General features: G+C 36.2%; 2 protein-coding genes across 2 annotated transcripts in view; both read right to left on the bottom strand.

Annotated features, from left to right (window-relative positions):
* LOC307161679 (uncharacterized protein) overlaps nucleotides 1-26,246 on the bottom strand; it is a 396,018-nt gene that overhangs the window by 315,955 nt on the left and 53,817 nt on the right. The window lies entirely within an intron of this gene.
* LOC307161657 (NACHT, LRR and PYD domains-containing protein 12-like) lies at nucleotides 983-25,297 on the bottom strand. The gene is made up of 14 exons (XM_079876525.1): nucleotides 25,084-25,297; nucleotides 24,137-24,265; nucleotides 23,442-23,546; nucleotides 23,018-23,122; nucleotides 22,770-22,854; nucleotides 22,311-22,506; nucleotides 20,386-22,216; nucleotides 18,888-19,058; nucleotides 8,903-9,076; nucleotides 8,027-8,197; nucleotides 5,491-5,664; nucleotides 4,916-5,089; nucleotides 2,610-2,771; nucleotides 983-1,806 (listed from the first exon to the last, which is right to left on the bottom strand). The coding sequence occupies exons 2-14, from the start codon at nucleotides 24,193-24,195 to the stop codon at nucleotides 1,758-1,760; spliced, it is 3,456 nt and encodes a 1,151-aa protein (XP_079732651.1). The 5' UTR covers nucleotides 24,196-24,265; nucleotides 25,084-25,297; the 3' UTR covers nucleotides 983-1,757.

The following is a 26,246-nucleotide window of genomic DNA, read 5'->3' as shown; positions in this document are numbered from 1 at the left end:
GAGAATCCTACATTTACTTCGCGACGCTCGAGGAGAAAGCGCTGGAAACGCCACACCCTGGAGACCCCTGCTGGTCAGAACTGTGTACATGCAGAACAAACATGCATAAAAACCCTTGTCAAACCAATTGCAAACGTTTATTGAAGATGTATGCAATTAAGAAACCATCTAATACGATTAAAGGTCAAGTGTTTTTATAATATGAACTATTTTATTAACTTGATAGGCTATTGTTATTTATAAAAAACTGTCAAAATGTAAGACAAATAAAAAATTTATTCTTTTTTCTTTGAATATCAAGGTCAAGCAGTTTATAAGATGACACTGCCTTACAGGTGAATGTGATTTCAACACATATGTTTCTGGATAAACATCTTTATTAATCCTGCATTCCAATCAACAAATCATATTTGAGTGACAAGTTTACAGTTTATGTTAAGTTTATGCTTACAACCAGGGTTTGGTGCTGGTTATTTACCTATCATTTCCCTCTTTAAGGATAAGTTATGTGTAGAGTTAGGGTTTCTGGACAGGAATTGTGTTATAAGATGAAAAACAAATGTTGACCCAAGAATATGTTCTGCTTTAAACCACAGCAAAGATCTTTACACACAGCAACTCAAAAGTTTATTCAGTTTCGTTCAAGACCATAAAAAAACATTCTCAATCAGACACTCTACCAACATGTACAACATAAGTTGCGCACACACACACACACACACACACACACACACACACACACACACACACACACACACACACACACACACACACACACACACACACGTTGCTTACTGTGCCATAAGGCTTATACCCTGGTTAGCCAGTGCTGACTGTGTCATTCATTTGCCAAATGTAGTCCAAATTATTTTGCAATGTAATCGGGCCATATTTGCTATGTCATGTGTGGGCCACTTTAGGTTCACATTCAGATTCACAGTGATTATAGTTCCTCATCTTTGTCAAAACTGGCCCAGATATGTTTTAAGATAGCTGGGCCACATTTGCTGCAACATATGTGGGCCATATTTGGTTTACACCCAGATTAGTCATCCGGGCCATAAGAAGGCCTGCAGTGCCGCATCAGTGCCTGAAGTGGCCCACATCCGTCTGCTATCTGAGGAGCGAGTGAAACACACACAAATGCTGTTAACTGGTAAAAATGTTTAGTCGTCTGTAGAGGAGAAGAGACTTCATCCACAGAACAAAGACAATATACTGTAGATCTGTGTATCAGCAACAGACACACACACAACTAACTTCATATACAATAAAACAATAACAATAAAGATATTCTGTGCATAAAATATTAGAGAGATAATGTAAATGTTTAAAAGTTACATGTAAACTTTATATCTTTTGAAACATTTATGTGCTATACTTGACAATCATGTTCATGATTAGAAATATTTACTTACTTTACTTTAATTATGGATGAGTTCAATCCAAACATTATTATATTTGCAGGCCTGATACTGAAGATTTCTGCTGACACTCATCTGAGCTTCTTCCTCTGTTCCACCTTTAATTACAACTAAACCATCATTTGGCTGAATAATAAACCAACATGAATCATTCAATATCACATGTTTCTAATACGCATGCTAACACACACACGCTGCTTTATTTAATTGTGAAGTCTGAGTCTCTTCCACCTGTATGAAACACATTTACACATTTATTTCTCCTCATAGACAGTAGTGAAACTCTTCTGTGGATCACCTGATGGTTTCTGCTCCTCTCATGATCATTTCTCACTATGATATAACGCATCCATCAGAGTCTGATGATTGATCTTCATCTACTCTGTAAAGTGGAACAGAAGAGAAAACAATCAGTGTTCAGTGGAACAAAGTGCAAATTATTAGTTAATTATTAGTTAATAGTTTTTTTTAAGTTAAATTGAATTCCTGTAATCAGATTAATTACCGACTTTACATGATCTTGCATAGATATTTGTGTTTTTAAATATAATAGCTGTAAAACCTGAATCATGTTCATATGTTTGTCTGTGTGTGTCGGTGCGACTCCTATTGAGTCTCTGTAAAGGAGAAACTAATGAGTGTACGGCGTATGGAATAAACCACAGGGAGCAAATACAAATGTTATTTTGAGTTCAAACACAAACCTTTAGTTAAAGCCGTTTGTCCTCTAGTTTAAACATGTTTGTAGGCTCTTAGTAAATAACTGAGAGTAAAGTAAGTGTAAAGTAGTGTGACGTGTTGCTTGTCACAGTAAAAACACACTAGAGACAGGGACATTTCTCATGTGAGCTGGACGCTGTGAGCTGAAGCTGAACTGCACTGATTTTAGCAGGAGTGCAGCGTTTTCCTACAATCTGACCAAGTCTGTTTTCACACTGAAATGATTCACTTCTACTGACACAGTTAATAAAGCAGGTGTTGATGTATAAAGCTGTGACAGTGAACTTTTGTTCTCTTTCCTCCTTTGTGTTAAACATTTCAATAACTTCACATTTTGTTCTCACACAAACCATTTGTTGCAATAAAGCTTAATGATAATTTCCTTTCACGAATGTTTGAAAGGTTTGTTCACATATCAGAGGTAAATAAAGATCTCTTTAATATCTCAAAGTGATGTTTCCTCACCTCAGGTCACAGTTTGAGTCTCGTATCACGTCTCTGAGCTGCTGCTTTGAGTCTCCTATCTTATTGAGACTCAGATTAAGCTCTTTTAAAAACTGCAGTGCGTTTGAGTTAGTCAAAGACTGAGTTAAAGAAGAAACATCTGTAATGCCACAGCGATATAGACTAGAAAGACACAAACAGAGGAAGAGAGATTATCTTACAAACAAATCATGAATGTGAAGAATTTTACACAAATATAATGTGAACTCAGACTCACTGTGAGATATTGAGCATAAAGTGTTTTAGTTTAACCCTCTGGGGACCAAAAACGCGCCGGCGCGTTTTGCTCGTTTTTTTTTTTTAGCAATGAAAATAAACACTAAATGCTCTGTTAATTTTGATCTTTCATTTTCGTGTAATACATCAATCGATCCTGTTCAGTGTCTATTTTTTTTCTGTATACTCACAATAAAAATAAAGTGTTTTGCTTTTTGACAAATAAAGAAAAATTAACATGATGCGATTTCTGCCTTCTCTCTGTCAGTAAACTCCCATTTGAAACGCGTTCGAAAATTATCTATAACTCCGCGAAAATTCAGTCAAACAGACCCACGGGCATAAAGCTTGAGATCGCATCTTTTAAATGAAGTCATTTATATAAAAAACAAATATTCTCAGCTTCTGCAATCTGTATAAAAAGAGAGCGACTCCAGTCGACCTCATTACGAGATGATTCACAGTAATGTGACCACGCCCCGGAGAGCGCGTGCTATTCAAACGCAAATTCTGAGAACTATTTCAGAGCTGTGAAACGCCCACATCAGCTGTAAACAAAGCGTGTCGCGACTCCTCGCGAGTGAGACATTATAGCCTACCTTATGGAGAAAAGATTCTTCAGAACAGTGCTGATGAGGAGCAATATCTCCTGAAATGAGGAGCAGATTCCGCTGAGTAGTGAGGTAGGCTGTTTTCTTTTCTCACGTGTGGAATAACGTTATGGAATAACGTTAGTGTAGGCATATGTAAACCGCAAAAAGATGAATCCCATTTCTATAATATGACTCGCCTTTCTGTGAGATGAATGAAGGGGACATATTTGTAAAGACTGTTTAGCCTAAATATGAATCGCGCGTCTGTGTGTAAAATAATAAACTGCTTTGCTATAGCCTACTGAGATGAGTAAAAATCGACTGGAATATGTTGAAATAAAATGTATTTGTATAAGCAACGTATTAAACTGCAAATTAGCATTTATATGCCCTAATATTTCATAAAAACAACATTACAGTCAGGCGAAGTATGAAAGACAACATTTTGTTGACTAGACTAGGGTACAGTTTTTAGGCTACTGTAGAATATACCGCCACATCAAAAAAGCTTTTGTTTAGCAATTTCTGCTCATATCTAACGTTATATATATATAATATATAATATATATATATATATATATATATATATATATATATATATATATATATATACTATTTTTGTCAAAAATAAAGTCATAGACTAAGATGTTAGATGTTCCAATGTTGGCTATATTCAAACTAATGAATACATATGATAAAATGTAGGCCTATAATCTTTTTTTTTTTTTTTTTTTTACAAAGAAAGAGTACACTTGAAATATTGTTGAAATTGTAATTATTGTTGTAATTGTAACATTTTTAATAAAATAGCAAAACATATTTACAAGAGAGATGTAAGCGAAATCTTAAATGGTCAATATAAGTCTTCTTCTAAATACATCTTTTGTCCTTGCATTGTGGCTCAGTCAGTGTCACACCTGAATGAATGGCTCATTAGGCAGAGTCATTATGCAGAGTGGGTGGGACAAACTACTCCTTCTCCACGCCCCCCTCGCATAATGGCTTTCCAAGCAAAACCTGTTTTACACCATTTAAATCAATGTATTTTTTTTTGTGAACGATAAAGCAAGACTATTTTCACATAATTTTGAAGCTAGAACTCAAAGGGACAACATCCATTAGTCAAAAGTCTTGTGGACACATATTAAATATGTGTTTTGTGGTCTTAATTCAGCAACTTTCATTTTTATTTTTTCCAATAACCACGCATAAACATTATTCTCTTAAAAATACAAACATCTACATACACGTTGCTCGCATATTATGGTAGCCCTGTTTGTGCTATATAGAGTGAATTTACACCTTAGCCATTAACATGTTTATAAATAACTGAAAAAACCACAAATGTCAAGGCATGTCAGAACATCTCAAGGGCCCCAAAAACACCTTGGTCCCCAGAGGGTTAAACTGTTGAAGTGATTTTAAGCATTTTGATTCTTGTCTGTGAATGTGACTGACCTCAATCTCTCCAGTTTACAGTGTGGATCCTTCAGTACGTCACATACGTGCTTCACTCCTGTGTTTCCTAGTTTATTCCTGCTCAGGTCCAGCTCTCTCAGGTGTGATGGGTTTGATTTCAGAGCTGAAGTCAGGATGATAATCTGTTTCTCTGTAATACTGCAACTCCACAGACTGAAGGCAGAGAAATAACAATAGTTCACATCTATGATGATCATCTTATTGAAGAGCTACAGCAGCATTTAGTTTCCAATAGTCTGTTTTGAAACCCAGTCACACTAGTTCTGTGTGCTGGAAGACACTGTTTCTTCTCTTTAATTTTTAACTATTAATTTGACGTCTCTCTTCTTTATTCTCTGTTGAAAAGGCAGATTTCTGCATGTACACAATCAGTACATTGTATCAAATGCTGGAAATTAAACAATTACCATCTAGATAAAAAACACATAAAAATGTGAGCAATGGGGAAAACCCAGAAAGTGCACTGCTATCAACAATGAAACATAAGCCCTGCTGTCTTCAAATAAATAAACTTCAGTCACACTGTAATTGCTGTACAGTATAATGATACCAACTGTAGTTTCTCCAGCTTGAATTGTGGGTTCATCAGTAGATCACTGAGGTTTTTCACTCCAGAGTCTCCTAGATTATTCCCGATCAGGTCCAGCTCTCTCAGGTGTGACGGGTTTGATTTCAGAGCTGAAGTCACATCAGAGCAACCATCATCTGTCATATCACACCAGCTTAAACTACATTTGCAGAGAGAGAACAGAAAATAAGAAAGAAGAAAAGAAAACTATTTATTCTGTAAAGTCACATCATCTTCATCAGCAAATAAAACAGAGGAAGAGAGATCTTCATCTTTATTTCCCCAGATCACAAAATACTAAGGTGAACATGTTTGCATAATGTGAATTTAGACTCATTGTAAGATATTGAGTATAAAGTGTTTTAGTTTAGTTAAGTGTTTTAACTGTTGAAGTGATTTTAAGCATTTTGATAGAGCTGAAGTCAGGATGAGACTCTGTTTCTCTGTAATACTGCAACTCCACAGACTGAAGACAGAAAGAGAAGAGAAAATGACTCAGATTTATGATGATCAACTAACATGTTTAGCTTCATCCAGCAGACTTTTGCTGACAAATAAACAGGGATATCCAGGTTCAGGGAACACAGAGAAAGACTACACATTGTTCATTTAAATATACTACCAACATTGTAACAATACAAAGGTTGTCTTGATCCATTTATGTTAGTTTACACATTCATTTCATATCATTTTTAAAGGGTCATGAAACCCCCTAAAACACATTTTCTGAGATGTGAACAGATATGTACAGGCTGCACATCACTGAAAATAATAAAAGCACTCATAAGTATTACCAATAAGTGGAAATTGGATATTTTTGAGTGAATAAATTGAACTGATTAGTCTAAAATCATTGATTAATTTAGGAAAGAAACAAGTTGCTGAAACTGATCTTTGATGCTCACACATATTGCTCATATGCCTCTGGACACAGAAGGATTGCATTGGCGTTTGATTGAAATGTAACATCTATGCAAAATAATCATTGAATCATTTCTCATTCCTGTTTGGAATAAGTGATTGTGTTTTGTCAACAATAAGCATAACATTTCTGCATTTCAATTTTGTAGTGTGGATCATTCATTGCAACATTTAACCTGATTCTCATGTTTAAGAATCTGTTTTCTGCCTGACAAATAATTTATGCTACTGTTCACTGACATGTTTTTAAAGCTATTGATATCCAATTTGTTTGTCCTTCAAACACCTTTAATTGCACATGTGTAGATCAGGAAAATCTAAATCCCCCCTGAACCCCCGTAGCAACATCAATTGTGGGACCTCAGTTTTTATAAAATCCTGTGTATGGCCCTGCCTTCATGTTACCATTGTCTTCTGTCTGGCTTTGTTCCCTGCAACTGCTGTTGGTGACCTTCATGTTTCTCAGTCAAGTCTTTGTTTTTTTAGTTTTGTTCATGTTTAGTTGAATAAAGCTGCTCTTGCGTTCAGTAGTGATGGGAGAAACAAAGCTTTTCAAATCAATTAAACCAATTTCTTCGCAAAACGATTCACTGTTTTGAAGCGTTAGTCTAAGCGTGTAGTTTCGAAATGACACACACTGGCCAAAAACTGATAAAAACACCTTCTACAAACCCATTACAAATGTTTTATTGAAAGTAAAATCTATTAAATGCAATTAACTAATCATCTAATATGATTAAATATCAAGTGTCTGTATAATATGTGCTCTTTTATCAATTTTCAGTGCTTGTTTTGTTTATTTTATGGATGGCTCAGCTAAACAGGCCAATAAGAAACTACTATTATTCCTTTGAATTAAACTAATGTCTAATTAAAACGTCTACAAATGTATAAAACTGATCAGAGATCAGGTTAAACCCACAGACTCTTGTTCAATCCCAGTAAATCTGCATGATTCATGGGTTGACAGAGATCATCGCCCCCCAGTGGTGAACCATTGACATTTCCAAACGTTTCCAAAACAGTTATGACGTAACTAAGCCTCGTTTACTGAAATCATGTGACTTTGGTAGTTTGATACACACTCCGAACCACTGATCCGAAACAAAAGATTCGTAAAGGTTTCGTAGCTTCATGAAGCGTGTTTCGAAAGCGTCCATCACTAGCGTTCAGTGGATCTTATTACAGGCAGATACTGATCACAGACTTTTAAAATGCACTTGTTACATTTTTACAAGTTACAGTATATGCTGCACCAAAATTAGACATTTTACATTTTGGGAAATACAAACATTGAATTGAAAGCAGTTATGAACATTTCTGATTCTGATGTCACAAAAAACATTGTTCTACCTCTACAGTAACTGAAATAATTATTGACCCATGATCAAACTGTCTGTCTTAACCAAATATTTAAAGCTTGATATCACGTTTTAATTGTGTTTTTATTTGCTGTTTAATTTGATTAGTTTAAATTGTTGTGGCTCTGTGTGACTCTATGAGGAAAAAACTGCTCTGACTCAAACAAGTGAGGAAATAATCATCAGCTAACATTACAACTAAAAGTAAAGTAATATTATAAATAAATGAGCAATACTCACGTCAGTGTGTTGAGTTGACAGTGTTTATCCTGCAGTAGAGCAGCGATCTGATTCACTCGTGTGTCTCCTAGTTCATGTCCACTCAGATTCAGCTCTTTCTGGAGAAACGGGTTTTTACCCACAACTCTATTCACATACTGACAGGCTTCCTCTGCAGCAGGACTCAAAAACCTGCAGAAGAGTCAATTCAGTTCTCAACTAAATGTCTGCAGCATTACAAAAACAATTGATATGATAAAGAAAATTCTTTGAACATTTACATACACAAATAAATATAAGTTTAAAAGAAACTAGAGCGACACTCAGTCCTAAAGCAAACTCATAAGAGCAGAAACGTCTCACAGAGCAGAAGGGCAAAAGCTCACTAGATCATGGTTTTCAGTATGAATACAGAGTGTGAAATTAAGATATTTCTGGCTTTTAAGCAGGAGAAGTGAGAAACGTCAGCACAGAGAAAACTGGCTTGTGAAACTGCATGTTTGTGAACATCTGGAGACTCATAGACCTGCTATAGAGAGATGCAGTGAATCTGGACTTGACGGAAAACTATTGTGTTCAGAAAACTTTTGTGTATTCTCAACTATTTTGATGAGAAGTGTGCACAAAAATAAAATTGTGCATTTCAATTATCAAGGTATACTCCAGAATAGCAGCCCATATACTGACCCATAATGTCTATTTGACCTTTAGCTCATATCACAACTAAACTGTGTTGACGTTTATCATCATCATGACAGAACCTGCAGCATCTGATCTGATCTTGATCATTTTGATGCAACAAATTGTCAAGCTAATTGTATAGCTAAAATAATATATTAGTTATGAATATTTAGCCTTCATATAAGTAATTTAGTTAATTATTTGATCCTGTCTCACCTCAGTGTCTTCAGTTGACAGTCTGGATCCTGTAGTAAATCATTGAGCTTCTTCACTCCTGATTCTCCAGGATCATTTCCTGTGAGATCCAGCTCTATCAGGTGTGAAGGGTTTGATCTCAGAGCTGAAGCCAGAGCTTTATAACCTTCTTCTGTCACACTGCAGTTAGAGAGTCTAGAACAGGAATGAAAGCTTTCAGCTGATTAATCAGTTAAACCTGAACAATATAAATCCTTAAACTTGAATTTTATTTTGTTCTTTGTACAAATGCATTGACATTTAGATGCAAAACTGACAACTGAATATGGAGGCAAACAAAGGGCACAGAAATCTTTAATATGTTAGACATCAACATCACTTTTGAGAATACAATTATTTAAAACTGTGTAAGCCCGTTTATCGGTCCAAATGGGGGTTTCCGCCAGAACGGGTGAAGGTCTCTGTGTGTTACTGTCTTTCCGCATGGCAAAGTAATTTAAATCCATTTAAGCTTTTATCTGACTCCATTTTATATCTGACTCCATTTTATATCTGAATCCATTTTCAGCTAGATTGCCAATTGGTTATTGGTCAATTTCATAATAGTTTAACAATACATTTAATTGTTCTACTTAACTCTTTACTTATATTTTACCCGTTCATATTAGGAAGCTATGTCGCTCAGAGGTCCTCACGCCTTGTTTAACGTGGGTCTCACGATCACAATCTCGCCAGCTTCGGTCACTAAACAGAGGTAATTGCTATATACCTGAGATCGGTCGCATTCACGCTTACACAATCAAAGATACTTTGGTATAGCCCCCGTGATTGCATACACTTGAAATTAAAGTAGCGTTTACTTCAGTAGAGGTATGGCCACTACTACAGATATAAGTCAACCAACTTTACTTGTCTTATAATAGCTTTGGATTGGCCATTCCGTGGTTTCCCACGTACAATTATCTAAAGTAACATTAAATTAAAACAGAGGTAAGACACACCCAGATTTAGGCTGGTCAAGCAGCACTTTTGCTGCCCTAAATGGAAATTCACTTGTCTTTGCAAAACATGTACACTTGAATTAGCGCCAAAATATTAGTCGTCACTAATCTGATGCAAAACTTGCGGTAACTTACGAATACGTTTAATCTACTTGGTCAGTCGGAATAAAATCAAATGTAACAATTTATTATGTCAGGTAAATGTATCATGCCAATTACATAATCAGTTCAAAGATAAAAAATACAAAACATCAAATGCTCTGGAATAAAGAGAGAAGTTGCGAACCTGACATTATAAAATACATGATGGGGAGTGCCTGCATACACTCTGCATCACGGGCTAATTTGAGTTACAAATCGCCACGAGCCTTCTTCAGCATCTCCCTAAACACTCAGACCAAGGCAGAAACCTCTTTTCAAATGTAAACTTGAGTTCACGGTGGGAATTTCCATTAATCACCAGCCCAGACTTACTGGGGACAGAAGTTGAGGGAATGATGTGTAAATTGGGAGGTGATCAACTGATGTGTGATCGTGTCTCGAATGGGGATGGTAATATAGCAAGAGTTAAAATGTTAATTTCCTTTGTTTTCTTAGAGAGTTGCCCTCTCTTCCAGTTCTTCCAGTTTATCCAGTCTTACAACTGTACAGGTGTAATAAGTGATCCACTGGAGGCAAGTTGTAAATTAGAACCCAAGTGCAGTTTATTGTAAAGAAAACATGAAACAAAAACATGACGTGGCATGACAACAAAAACCGTGGCATGAACGTGAACTTACTCAACAGCAGTACAGGAAACAATACTTGACCCAGACACATGGCAAACAAGAGGGCTTAAATACACAGACTAATGACAAGACAAGGGACACCTGTGAACAATGATCAGACCATTAACCCCCTGAGGTCGGCAATCATGCCGGCGTGATCTGCTCGTTTTTTTTTTTATCAGTGCAAAATACTCTGTTGATTTTGATTTCACATACTTGTGTTGTACATCATTCAAAGCTGTTAAATGTCTTCTTTTATTTGTGTACACTCATAATAAAAACAAAATGTTGTGTTTTCCGTAAAACAAAGAAAATAAACATGATGCGCGTTCTGCCTTCTCTCTCAATGTGAAACTCATTCTGAAACGCGACAGAAAATGACCTGTTACTCAGCAAATGTTTGTCACACAGACTTAAAACGCATGTCTATACAACGCTTGGAATCTCTATTTTTAAAGTATGTAAATTATATAAAAAACAAATATTATATTTTTAAGTAATCCATACGAAAGCAGCGGCATGTACAGTTTCTCAAACGCGTCCTAATTAACTATAATGTGATCACACCCACGCGCGCACGAGCGATTGACATGCAAATGATCCATGCGGAGAAACGCAGACCTTTAAACGCCCTCATCACCTCAAAACAAAGAAGCAGAGACCTTGTAACTTACTCCTCTCTGTTTTCATCGAGTTTGGACGAATGTAAGCTGTGCTGTGCTGTTTACCTTGAATTTACCTCGGATTTACCTCAGAAGAACGCGATTTGAAGATGAGACGATTTTTAAGGTAAGACATGTTAAACTGGTCGTGCCAGATTAAAATGTATGTTATGAAATGAGTTTGGAGTAAAAACATGAACTAAGCCTAATGTCATATATGTAGCCTATATATAGACAGAAACATGAAATGTGAACTGGTAGGCAACCTTTCAGTGCTTGTATACATGTTCGACATGAGGATGTTTTTATATTCTATAATAAAACACAGCATGGTAAAAGTAGGCTAATATATATATATATATATATATATATATATATATATATATATATATGTGTGTGTGTGTGTGTGTGTGTGTGTGTGTGTGTGTGTGTGTATTCTGTACATTTTAAAAAGCTATTTTAACCTGAAAAATCTAAAATGTATTCCCCAAATTGTGCAGCATAATTTCTCTTGATATCAGCATGTTCACAGCTGTTTTGTTGTTGTTGTTTTTAGAGGAACAAGATGCCACTGAATAAGTCCTGCTGACTTCAACATTCACATAAGTCTCCATACATGAACATGCTAAAGTGAAAAATCAAACACCATGGAAACCATGGAAAGGTATGTACTATGTTTCAGGAATGGCACAAAGGTGTGTGACAGTTCAAGTCTCTGTCTTTAGTTCAGTGTGTTAAATAATGTGTTGTTTTTTTTTTGTCATTTGTGTATCTTTGGATTATGTTGTGTTGTAAATAAATTAAAAACAATCAAAAAGCCATTCTTTTTTAAATCTCATTCTTTGTGCAAGGTTGCTCAGAATGATAGGGCCTGATAGCTCCTAATAGGGCCGTTAGGGGAGGTTCTTTGTCTTTCTCAGGTGAGAAAAGCTTACATATTAATGAGCTCCCGCATAAGGCTTTTTCACACAAAACACGTCATAAAATTTTTAAATCAATATATTGTCTTCTCTGAATGAGCAGTCAGGGTGATTTTCACATAGTTTTGAAGCAAATATTCTAGGCTACGTCATACAATTTTCAAAAGTCTTATGAAGAAATAATCAGTATGGGTTTCATGAGCTTATTTCAGTGACAATTGTTTTTTGTTTTTTCACAAACCACGCATAAATGTTATTATCTCAAAACTACAAACTTTTATATACTTGCTGCTGATATATTATTGTAGCAGAGTTTGTGCTGAATACAGTGTAATCAGACTTTAGCCATGAAAATGTCACAAGTAACAGAAATAAGCACAAATGTCAGAGCATGTCAGAACACCTCCAGGGCCCAGAAAACAGCTCAGACCCCAGAGGGTTAACCAATGACAAGACACATGGCAAATTCACATGACAAACAGGGAATTACATGACAGACATGGAAACATGACATGAACAAACCCAAAACGTGACAAAATCCCCCCCTCTAAGGGCGTCTCCCGACGCCAAACAAAACCAAAACACAACATAATACCAGGAGGGTGGTGGAGTGGAGGAGGTCATGGGGGAGGGATGGTGGGCCAGACCCGTGCAGGAGGACAGGACATGGGACGTGGCATGGATGGCGTGGCGTGGGCGGATCCGGTGGCCAGGGCGGAGCAGACATTTCAGGTGGCCAAGGTGGACCAGACAGTTCAGAGGGCCAAGGCGGCGCCTTGGTCCTATCAAGGACCCTACTGCCTAAAAAAATTTCTTGGGGACAGCTATGGGGTTATGGGCTAGAACAGACAACGGCTCAGGAACAGAAATGATGTGAACAGTCTCTGGCTCGGCAGACGTGACGTGAACAGGCTCTGGCTCGGCAGACGTGACGTGAAGTGAGCTGGTTGATAGGAATTACGTTTGTGAAATCTAACGTAGCACGGCATTCGTGGCTCGACTAGTCGAGACTGTTTTCCAAGATGACACCTGCCTGTAGACGCGTAATGTACTGTCTTTATAAAGTATCTTCTTATTAAACTGTCTGTACACTTACAAAGTTCTCAATGCTTCGGTTTGTATGTAGGGACCCTCATTATGCTACCGTGTTAGTGTGAGGCTATTTTGAGCCTTGTTAGCGGTATTAACTAGCGATTTACTTTTACTTACTCTGTGCCCCATATACTAGCGTTATAAGCTAATCTGTTTTTAGAGATAAAACTCTTTACATTCGATTATCATGAAAACGCATTCCATGGAACGATCGACTCGGTAACCATGTGTTAATTACCCCTAGGTTCATTTTTCACCAGAATTGTCCTTTAATTTAATGCAGCAAATGTTATTTTACAGTGTAGGCTACTAAGATCTTTTCTTTTCTTTTTTTTCTCAGCCTTTTTCTTGGTTGTTTTTATAAACAGACAATCACCATTTATTTAACAGTGCCTTTTATAAAAGAGACTATAATATAACTAAAAATTACCATTATATGTAGAATATTTTTGTACTTCACTTTTATTTGTTCCCGTGTTCTAGTGTGGTGACTCTGACATTACAATGAACAAAGTAATTATGCAATTATTAAAATACAAAAATATAGGCTAATAAGTGATAAAAACATCTAACATGGCCACTTCTAACGGATTTAAATTGTCTGCTACTTTTTGCCAGCCCTCTCTCCTGGCTTTTGCAGACTTTGAGGTGTTCCCTGGCGTTTTGATTAAACATTAAAATTCCGAATAAACTTCGACTATTAGTTCTTGTTCTGCTGAGGAGAAAAACTGAGCGCGCTCTTTGGCCACGCTGAGCAGCCAATAGCAGCGTTGCTGATCATGTTTCTACTATCGATACATATCCCCTTTTAAACCAGCGCATGAACGTGCAATTATCTCACTAACTCAATCCAGCTATACTAATCATATCCGGCAGGTGTGTTCGAAGAACCTAATTAGCCAGATCATGATTAGCACGATGATATCATCTTGGATGTGTAATTTGATCTCGGATGTTTTAAGCAACATACGAAGAACGAGCCCCAGGTCTGAAAGTCTGTGATCTAAATGATCCACAACAAATAACCTGAAAATGGTTGGAAAATTGGAAAATATAAGTTTGGGAATGGCCTAATTAAAGTCCAGACTACAACTCCATTGAAATGCTGTGGAAGTACGTGAAACACAGCTCATGCTGGAAAGTCTACAAATGTCACTGAGCTGAAGCAGCTTTGTAAGGAGGAGTGGGACAAATGGACCAAAATACCTTCACAGTGGTGTGTTTTACACTCATAAACTAGAGGAAGTGTTTAGTCGAGACTAGCTGCAAAGCTCAAAGCAGAATCAAAGATACACAGCTCCCTCAAATGCACTAAAATACATTAATCCTGTCACATAAAATATTAAGAGAAGTGATTTCTACCAGAACTCACCCTCCATTCTGAGGCAGATTTACCAGCTCTAACAGAATCATCTGAATTCTGACTCAACACTAGGTATGCAAGTAATGATTACATCACTAAAGTATAAATTACTATAAACAAAAACAGCACAATTTAAGTGTGAACTTATAAGAAGTAGACTATACATATAAAAAAAAAAACTTTATCCACTAAATATTATAATCCCTTGAAAATTAGCCCATGATTTACTCACCTTCAAGTAATCCTAGGTGTATATGACATTCTACTTTCAGACGAATACAATCGGAATCATATAAAACAAATGTCCTGTGCCCGGTTGCATAAAGCACCTTAAGTTTTTCCCTTAAGTATGATACTTAACCCTCTGGGGTCTGGGCTGTTTTTGGGGCCCTTGAGATGTTCTGACATGCCCTGACATTTGTGCTTTTTTCAGTTGCTTATAAACATATTAATGGCAAAGGTGTAAATTCACTCTATAAAGCACAAACAGGGCTACCATAATATGTGAGCCACGTGTATGTACATGTTTTCATTTTTGAGAGAATAATGTTTATGCATGGTTATTGAAAAAAATAAAAAATAAAATTTCTGAAATAAGGCCACAAAACACATAGTAAATATGTGTCAATAAGACTTTTGACTAATGGATGTCCTCGCCTAGAGTTTTTTCTTCAAAATTATGTGAAAATAGTCTTGCTTTATCGTTCACATAAAACCATACATTGATTTAAATTGATGTAAAACAGGTTTTGCTTGGAAAGCCAATATGCGAGGGGGAGGAGTAGTTTACACCTTAGATTACAATGTCCCACCCACTCTGCATAATTAGCCATTCATTCAGGTGTGAAACTGACTGAGCCACAATGCAAGGACAAAAGATATATTTAGAAGAAGACTTATATTGACCATTTAAGATTTTGCTTACATCTATCTTGTAAATATGTTTTGCTATTTTATTAAAAAGGTTACAATTACAACAATAATTACAATTTCAACAATATTTCAAGTGTACTCTTTCTTTGTAAAAAAAAATGATTATAGGCCTACATTTTATCTATGTATTCATATTTCAGTCGATTTTTACTCATCTCAGTAGCAATACAGTTTGCTAAAACATCATCATTCATTCACACACGCGATTTAAATTTAACTTCTGGCAAAGATGAAGTTGACATAGGCTATTGACTCGCGATCTTCGCAGTAGGCTAGTGTTTTGGATGGTTTTGTTTAGAACCAGCTTTCTGTAAATATATTTCAAATTTTTTAGGGTGTATTCACACCTGCCTCGTTTGGTTCGATTGAATCATACTCTAGTTCGTTTCTCCCCTTGGTGCGGACCTTTTGGGCAGGTGTGAATACAGCAATCGAACTCGGGTGCGGACCAAACAATCGAACCGAGACCCAGCTGAAGAGGTGGTCTCGGTACGGTTCCAAACGAACTCTGGTACGGTTCGTTTACAGTGTGAACATGAACCGACCCAATTGCAGAAAACTGAGCCTTTTATTTGACTGCTCTTATGAGGATACGGACATTTTGGCATAATGGTGTCTAAAGCGAGCGAGCGAGCAAGAGCGAGCGAGCGAGCAAGAGCGCGCGCACGGCAGAGAGAGAGGGAGCGAGAGACCTTGCGTGCGTGTGCCAGCTAGTGTGCCTCACGAAGCGCATGTAAGGACCCAAGTAATCAATTGTCGGTGCGGGCGGGCTTTTATCTATACCATATAGTTTCTTCATATTGCGTTTGTAGAGAATAACACCAAATCAGTAAAATAACAAATATTACATTACGAAATATCTCCATGCTGAGCCTGTTTGTGCACTTCCTGCTTTTCCCTGCTTGAGAATTCCTGTCCAATGAATGGACAACCTTAGCACACGTGTGGTTTTGTTTACACATTTTGGTTCACTTGCAAAAAGAGCAGTGTGAAAGCGAACCGTACCAAACAAAAAAAATCAACATCCTATTTGGTCCGGACCAAAGCAAGTGAACTATCGGACTTTCCTGGTGTGAATACACCCTTAGACATGTGAGGCGAGTAGGCTACGGTCTGGTTCATGATGATCTCCAGTTCAAGCACCATATGTTGTGATTGCTAGCCTATATTTACTTTAAATCCAGGAAATTTGTTAATGAAAAAATTATTAAAATTAAGATACAATTGATACAAAACGAAATTCGTTTTAAAGAAAGGATTTGTACTTTCTGTTTTGAGGTCTCTGTGAAAGTTTGAAAGTCTTTTAGTGCTTTTTTTAGAGCGCTCGCGTCCATAATAGAGAACTGTCACGTAATATTGTTTTTTCCTCATAAATGCGAACACGAAAAATAAAAGACAAAAGACTTTTAAGTAAAACTTACTCCGAAATTGTGTTCTCGGCGGAATTCGCTCTTCAAAATGCTGCCGTTCGTCCTCTGAGGAAAAGGTGCATTCTTCCTCGCTGTCCAGAATCATCTGAAGGGCGTCTTTATTACCGGAGAAGCATGTCATACTCAAAACGCGATGAACTATCAGTAAGTCAGATGAAGAAACTGTATTTTTATGGCATTGATCGGGGGGCGTATGCGATGCATACTAGATCACGTAAACTATTTACATGTGAATCGCACCGGCGGTGGGGCGGCCGCAGCTCATTTAGAGATAATGAAGGGAGAAGGAAAAACGGTACCTCTCCTTGCTTTCAAAGGGATTACATGAGTTGAAAACATTTGTTTTTTATATAAATTACTTCATTTAAAAGAAGAGATTTCAAGCTTCATAAAGACATATCTCACGTGCCTGTGTGAGAAGTATTCGCTGAGTTATGATTCATTTTCGGACGCGTTTCAGAATGGACTACACGGACAGAGAGAAGGCAGAACTCGCTTCGTGTTTATTTTTCTTTATTTGGCGAAAAGCACAACACTTTGTTTTTATTGTGAGTATACACAAAAATAATACACATTTAACAGAATCGATTGATGTATGAAACTCCTATGGAAAATCAAAGTCAACAGAGTATTTATGAGTTTCTTTTACACTGATAAAAAAAAAGCGAGCTGGTATCGCCGGCGATACCGTCGACCTCAGGGGGTTAAGGGCCGATTTCCCCTTACCTAAGAGAATAACTTAAAGGTGTTGCATATAATCTCTTAAACGGTTCTCTTAGGTAAGGGAAACATTTTAGTGTTTCATGACAGCGATCCTGGATTCACGTTATAAAAGTCTGTTGTTGCCATAGATACGCAAAACACTAACACTAACACGTTCGCTGTTTCATCAAATAAAGTAGGCTAGGATATCGGAATGGATGAGAAATGCATTCTTCTTGACGAATATGGCAAAAGAAAAACTATTTTTGACCGTTGCGTTTAAATGACGGGAAAGAGCCCCCGCAACCCCATGAACCACTCTGCTGACAGACAATTTATGCACGGGGAAAACATCTCCCACTACTGTCTGAAAACTCCCAGTTGCAAAAAAACACAATGCTATAAGCAGTTGTAACACCGCAGGTAAAGAGTGGTTGTGATGTGTGACATGCAAGGTCGCCGCCTAGTTTGTTAGCGATGTCAAATATTGCACGTCGATCAAATCGGTATTCCTGCAACAATTTTTCATCGCTAAGATGGTCCAAAGGGTTCTCCCTATCCCTAAAAATGATTCTTGGCACATAATGATCTGCAGCTGGTTCCATAAATTCAGCCATGTCGTCTTATTTTTGTCCGCGTTACTCTTAAGGTTACGATTTCCAAACCTTAAGTTATACTTAGGGAAATGACCGTTAAGGGGTTTTATGCAACACTTAATGCTTTTTAAGGGATTACTTAAGTGAAAAAACAGCATTTAAGGGAAATTCTAAGTGTTTATGATGTTTCACTTAAAGAAACCCTTTTTTTTTTCTGTAACACCCTTAGGTTTAAGGGAAACATAAGGGAGAACTTAAGGGAAAATTACACTTAAGGTGCTTTATGCAACCGGGCACTGGCTCTTCCAAGCTTTATAATAGCAGTGAATGGCTGTATATTTTTCAAGTTCATCAAAGTATGAAAAACTCAATGAAAAAACACAACAACAATAAAATAGCACAATGACAGGATTGATATGGTATACCCACATTGTAACAAATAAATAAAAGATCTTTGAATTTTTCACAAAAGTTCTCTCGCATCGTCCTGTCAATCATCGCACCTCACTCTAGTCATGTGACTCCTGTGGCTCAACTTACCTCAGTATCTCCAATTTACACTTTATATTCTTTAGTCCAGTGCAGAGCAGCTTCACTCCTGAATCCTGCAGATTATTATTGTTCATGTTCAACTCTTTCAGATTGGTATCTGATCCAAGAACTGCAGCCAGAGCTGGACAGCTTTTGTCTGTTAAGTTACAATCATTTAACCTACAATAAGTCACAACACAGAATTAGATGGAACACATACAATACATTTTCTATATACAAATATTAAACACATTTTTCATTTATTTTTTACTTAAACAGCACATACAGCAAAGAGGCTGAGTTAAACTAACATTCATCTTCAAAAACTACTATTTCCAGTACATTAGTGTTTTTTATTCAGTGACAAATAACATCAAAATGTAGATAAAATGAAGTGTGTTTGAAAAAATATTTGTGTAAAGCTTTTATAGCTATAGGATTTTTTCTCAATTTATGTCACCTGATGGAGTTTAGGTTCTTGCCACTGTTGCCTCTGTCTTGCTTAGTTGGGGACACTTAATATTCAACAATATTATTGTCTTGACTGCACCGACACCATTATATGAGACAGTTCACACTTTTATAGCAAGTTAAAGGCCTTTCACTATAATTCTAAAAATGCCTTCATTCACATGTACATGTATTTTTGACATAAAATATAGCTAAGATTACTTAAACCTAAGAAACTAAGATTTTTTGTTTTGTTTTTAATATTTCAAGATTAAGGTCAACCGATGGCTGATGCCGATATCTGGGTGGCCAATGGGTGATATATCTTTAATTTAAAGATAGTAAAAAAAAGCAGCCATAACAATTACTGAAATGAAATTTATAGTTATTTTACTTAATTACTAAATTAGAAAAATATATTTTAAAAAATTATATGAAAAAAAGAGATTTTGAACGATAAAAAATGTAAAAAAAACCTTTTTGTAGAAAACCCATCTTAAAATGTGTACATCAAATATGATACAACATTATCTAAATCTCTCGATCTACATATTGCATTACATTATTAATACATTAAAGAATTACTCATAGAAATAAGCATTTAAAATATCTAATTACTGGAAGAAACAGAGGGATAACTAATATATGATGTGGTAATATATATGTACTTTAAGTAAGTTGTATTATAAAAATCTCAATGTTTTATGCTATAACCTTTTAGAATTTCATCTTACTTTTTGACAATATAAATAACATCTGTACCAAATTACATTCTTTCCCCCCAGTTTGGGTATATTAATAAAAAATGTCAGAATTCTATATAAGTCATACAAGTCTGGTTTATCATACGATACAAAACAAACATTCAAACATTTTTACATGTTTTTTTATATTTTGTCTTTAGTTTTAATAAACTGTCTCCACACACACACACACACACACACACGCTTTACATGTATAGGTTCATGTTTATGAAGGGGAATCACTATAGAGTAATGTAGATAAATGCATTTTTCCGATGAGAGCTAAACATGACAAAATATATTAAAAGACTTACAGAGCTCTTCTGGAGGTTTTGATGACTGCCGATAATCTAATGAGACACTCGTCTGATTTCTTGAATTTCTGAAGCTCAAACTCCTTCAGCTCTTCCTCTGATGTCAACAACACAAAGGCTAAAGCAGACCACTGGGCAGGTGAAAGGTCACCAGATGAGAGACTTCCTCTGCTAAGGTGGGTCTGAATCTCTTTCACCAGAGTTTGGTCGTTCAGTTCATTCAGACAGTAGAACAGATTGATGGATCTCTCTGCAGGAAGATTATCTTCTAATTTCTTCTTGATGTACTGAACTATTTCCTTGTTGCTCTGGTCATTACCGTCTTGCTGTGTCAACAGACCTCGTAAGAGTCGTCGATTGGACTGGAGTGACAGACCGAGGAGGAAGCGAAGGAAAAGGTCCAGGTGTCCATTGTCACTCTCGAGCGCCTTGTCCACTGCAGTCTTGAGTAAATCAATCATGGTTTCATTTCTGTTTTCCTGTTCTGTAGACTCATGATCAAACACACTTGTCTTGTTGATGTCTAGAAACAGATGTGCATAAAGGGCTGCAATAAACTCTTGAATGCTCAAGTGAACAAAGCAGTACATGGTACCAAGAACGATCCCTGTTTCCTCCTTAAAGATCTGGGTACACATGCCTGAGTACACTGATGCCTTATAGACGTCAATACCACAGGCTTCCAGGTCTGTGTCATAGAAGATCAGGTTGTTTCTTTCCAGCTGATGAAATGCCAGTTTTCCCAGTGAAAGGATGGCGTCTGTATCCCAGTAAACATCTGGTGTGTATTCTCCATCATACTTTCGGCGGCTCTGCTGGATCTGAAAGCGGAGAAAGTGTGTGTACATTTGTGTCAGAGTCTTGGGAGTGTCTTCAGTGTTTGATTCCTGCAGTGTTTTAGAGATCTCATCAGCCTGAGTGTTTTTCACATCATTATTTCTTTTCTCCTCCAGCATGTTCTGGAGAACAGTGGCTGAAATCCAGCAGAAGACTGGGATGTGGCACATGATAAAGAGACTCTTTGATTGTTTAATGTGATCTAGGATTGATTTGGCCTGATTCTCATCCTTGAATCTATTTTTGAAGTACTCTTGCTTTTGTGCGTCACTGAATCCTCGTATCTCTGTCAGCCGGTCGATACAGTCAGGAGGAATCTTACTGGCAGCTGCTGGTCTGGTGGTGATCCAGATGAGAGCAGAAGGAAGCAGATTTCCCTTCATGAGGTTCGTTAGGAGAACATCCAGAGAGGCTGGTGACAATACATCATGCCACGTCTCATTACAATCAAACTTCAGAGGAAGGCGACATTCGTCCAGTCCATCAAGGATGAACAGCACTTTGAACTGATTCCTTCTTGTAAGGTTCAGTCCTTTTGACTCTGGGAAAAATTGAGTTATAAGGTCCATCAAACTTAGTTTGTCTTTCTCCTTTAAGTTCATCTCTCTGAATGGAAGAGGAAATATGAAGCTGATATCTTGATTTTCTTTTCCTTCAGCCCAGTCCAGAACAAACTTTTGCACAGAGACAGATTTCCCAATGCCAGCGACTCCTTTTGTCAGTACAGTTCGGATCTCCTTGTCTTGTTCAGGTGCTTTAAACAAATTTGTGCATTCAACCTGTATCTCTTGTGCTTCATGACGTCTGGAAGCAACTTCAATCTGTCTCACCTCATGTTCAGTATTGACCTGTTCACTGCCGCCCTGAGTGATATAGAGATCTGTGTAGATGTTATTCAGAAGTGTGGAGTCACCTTGCTTCGCAATTCCTTCAAACACACATTGATACTTCTTCTTTAGACCACATTTCAGCTGATGAATGAAGAAGAGCTCATCTGAACACAGGAACAGACAATAGATAGTTTTAGTCTTAATTTTCTCTCCTACATTTATAAGAGACAATCTGACAGATGATCATGTGTCTCTTACCTTCTAGAGCATCAGCAGCTTCATCTTGCTTCATCTCTCTCAGGTAATGTAGTGTGAGATCAAGAGCTGCTGATTTGATACTGGATCTGTTCTCATTAAAGTCCTTCACAAAGTGCTGTGTGTTCTCATTTTGTAATATTTTCTTTAACTTCTCCAGTTCATTCTTCAGAAATGTGATTATTTTGCTCTCAAGATCCTACAAACAAAAGTAAGAGAAAAGACAGAATAACAATTTAAGCCAAATCTACATCTACATTTGGTCAACACTATTTATTCAATAATTATAATACATGTACATTAAAAATCCAGTTAAAAGACTAACATGCCATAACCATGTTGAGCTAAAATGTGTTTAAAGGGAAAAATAAGTGCTCAAGAAAAATGTAATTAAATTTTTTTGTTCAATAACATATTTGTTTGTTAGAAATATTAAACATTTATAAAAATGTGTTTTCCTACCTGGAAGATCCCTAGAAGATTGTCTTTGAAATTCTCGTGGTTCCTGTGAGTCTGAACGTCTGAGTCTAATGTCTCATAGTGAAGCCTGTAATCAAATTACTAAAATAAAATACTAACTGATATTTTACAGAAAGAGAAATAAGCATTAACTGTGAATACTTAATCTAAACATGTTTCATGATTGGTATTCACTGATACAACTTTTAAACACAGTCAATGTGTGACAAAAAATCAGTAACACAAAATACCTTTTATTAGATGATGGTGTTTTCTCACTGAAGTATGGTGGATCAGCTTTAGACCGATCACTCTTCAGAGACACAGAGCTGGACACATGTGAGCCTGATCTTACACTGATGACACAAAGAACAGAGAGAAAACACTTTACTACAGGAGATGCTTTAGTCTCATTTGAAAAGGTTTAATGTTGCAAATAGTAATCAAATGCAGTATAGCTGTGTGTTTGTTCATTTATGACCATGGTTGGATGGATGGACATGTTTAGTTGCATTATCTATTTTCCATAGTGAATGTATGCCTCCTTGTGGCTGCCTGTGTAATTGTGTTACTGGAATGAGTTTCTTAAATCCTCTTACACAGTCAAGTTCAATCACATACACCACTGTGGTCAAATAATACAACCCTATAATGTAATGTAAACACACAAAATACCTTTTATTAGATGATGGTGTTTTCTCACTGAAGTTTGCTGGATTACCTTTAGACCGATCACTCTTCAGAGACACAGAGCTGGACACATGTGAGCCTGATCTTACACTGATGACACAAAGAACAGAGAGAGAGAGAAAACACTTTAGTAAAGGAGGATCAACTGTGTCTGAAACACACCTGTGTCTTTATCTAATCCTCCACAGAAATACACACACTCACACAATTTACAGTTTTGTAGTTAACAATCATTTTATTTACTGGCTCACATTAGTTTAACAATTTCTTTAATATATGTTGAGAATTATAATTTAAGAGAACATGTCAAGTTTTTGTTTATTGACAGAAATAGAGAGCAGAAACGTCTGTGTGACACAGTTTTGTTAGCATACTTGAATTAAATTAAGTGTATAGCCTAGTTGTTTTCTAACGTCTATCAATAATGTTATGATCTAAAAACCAAAGTCATTTATTTGGATTAATTCAGCGTCTAGAAGGTTTTTAACAAATTATTACCTGTGATATTTTCTATAGAGTAAACAGGGCTTTATAGACAATGTCAGTGTTAATTTAAGAAGTTCAAAATTGAAGTTGAGCAAAACATTTGCAAATATAAAACAATGCTTAAAGTTTTGTTATTGACAGGGAAACACAAAGTCCAGTAGAGTTTAAACTGATGAAAACAGACGCAGTCTTACCTGTGTTTCTCTGAGAGACTCATCTGAGAGAGAGAGTCCTTTCCTCTTTCCTCTGACATACTGCAGCTAAACTGACACTGAAAACTGATCAGCACTGCTTTCTGAAAACACTCAATCCTTCAGCATCACCTGGAAATGACACCATTTTACACAGATGAAGAACATCTTACTTAAGACAATAATGAAGAATGCTGAGTTATCGTCAACAACAGCAAAAACAATGTATAAAATAAAGTGAGTTACAGACAAATATATTGCCATGTAAAATAACCGAATGGTCTTAATAATTTCTGATTGTTTAATGAGTTTAACTGACTCTAAATATGAATTCATTGGGGAACAGAAATGTACAGTGCTGGGAAAACTGAACCCAATTTGTTATATTCTCTATTACAGTGTAATACAATTTTACAATCATATTTACCCAATCTTTATTAATTGTTGAATCGTTTGTCATTTAATCATTACTTCAAGTTCACAATGGTGGTTGATTTCATTACTTTCAAATGATCCCAAAATAACTAATTTAGTAAAAGTAACCAGAATTATAATAGACATACTGTATAACTGCTATTCATAATTGCTATATATGAACTGAAATATTCAGTTTAATAATATCAGATTGTTCATTGACGTTAGGCTTCATCTGTCTACTGTAAATGTCTGATTCAAAAATACCTTCGATTTCACATCACAAAAACAACAGCCTAAAACGGAAGAGAAAATGTAAGAAAACTTTCAGAAACATATTTGTTTTCAATAACCCTTTATCAATAAATCTTTTTGTGTTTTTACTTCAAAAGATTGTCATTTCTGGCAGATTGTTCGTCTGTTCGGAGTAGCAGAAGAACAGCCTTCTGTAACTTCACATTTAAACCACGCTTAATATACAATATGAAGTTCCTAATAATTACAAATGACTTTAATGGAGAATGTAATAAACTTACTTGCAGTCTTGTCCACTAAGAAGAGAATTTATAAGTATTTTCAGTATACTGGTCTCGATGGATTGTGGATTAAACACATAATTGGCCGCGAGTGTTATTAGATTTAGTAATCATTGTGCTATATTGACATCTGTAGACATGTTTTCTTGGACATAGATCAGATCAAATCCAGTGAGCAACAGGTTTGGTATCAACTTTTGTTTTCCTCTTCTTCGTGAGTTTTACAGGAGGGTTTGGAACAGCTGAACAGTTGCAAACCGACACCGACTGCACTGGAGCGGGATATTATACCACATATACTGTAGACATTCTCTGCTGTATCTCTAAATATCTCACATATACCCCCCCCCCCCCCCCCCCCCCAGAAAAAAAAGTGTTTTTTTATTATTCTGTTTTATGATTTAATACATCCCAGGTAACAATTTTTGGTTCCCAGAACGTTATTTTCAGGTTCCCAGAACGTTCCCTGTTGGTTAGCTACAGTAGGAAAGTTTTCTGTACGTTAATAGAACGTTCCCTAAAGGTCCCCGGAACGTTGCCGAAAGGTTCTCGGAACGTTATAAAAAATAAATAAAAAATCTTTAATATTTATATAATTTCTATATTTTAATTAATAATACAAGTATAACATAAATTATAAATCTAAATTAGGTTGTAAAGTGAGTTGAAAATACGTAACGTCTTTTTCAGGCCTAATTTCAACCATGAATTCATGATTATATTTAATATTCATAATAAAACAATTCATAAAAGATTTGCAGACCATTTATTGACACATCAGATACATCTTTCACATAAAAAACACTTTCCTGATCACATCTTAAGCCTGCATTTGATCAAGCATACCCTAAAAACAGTTATATTGTGAAATATTACTACAATAAAAATAACTTTTCATAAATATACATGTAAATATACAGTAATGTGTAATTTATTCCTGTGATCAAAGCTGAATTTTCAGCATCATTACTTCAGTCTTCAGTGTCACATGATCCTTCAGAAATCATTATAATATGATTTGATTCTCAAAAAAATTGATTATTATCAGTTGTACGGCTTCATATTTTTGTGGAAACTACGATACAGTTTTCAGTATTGTTTGAATAGAATTTTCAAAAGAGCAGCATTTATTTGAAACACAATTTTTTTTAAACGACTTTAAA

This window comes from Squalius cephalus, assembly GCF_949319135.1.
Source record: "Squalius cephalus genome assembly, chromosome: 7".
NCBI classification, from domain to species: domain Eukaryota; kingdom Metazoa; phylum Chordata; class Actinopteri; order Cypriniformes; family Leuciscidae; genus Squalius; species Squalius cephalus.
Note: the sequence above shows the minus strand (reverse complement) of the source record. Positions and strands in the feature narration are given on the sequence as shown.

What these genes read in the sequence shown, in the direction of transcription:
- LOC307161657 (XM_079876525.1), bottom strand. Translation starts at nt 24,195, where the DNA reads ATGTCAGAGGAAAGAGGAAAGGACTCTCTCTCTCAGATGAGTCTCTCA. An exon ending in AGCTGCTGATGCTCTAGAAG is followed by an intron (nt 22,217 to 22,310) that starts GTAAGAGACACA and finishes TCCTGTGTTCAG; the next exon opens with ATGAGCTCTTCTTCATTCAT. An exon ending in TGTAAACTGGAGAGATTGAG is followed by an intron (nt 2,772 to 4,915) that starts GTCAGTCACATT and finishes GTGTCTTTCTAG; the next exon opens with TCTATATCGCTGTGGCATTA.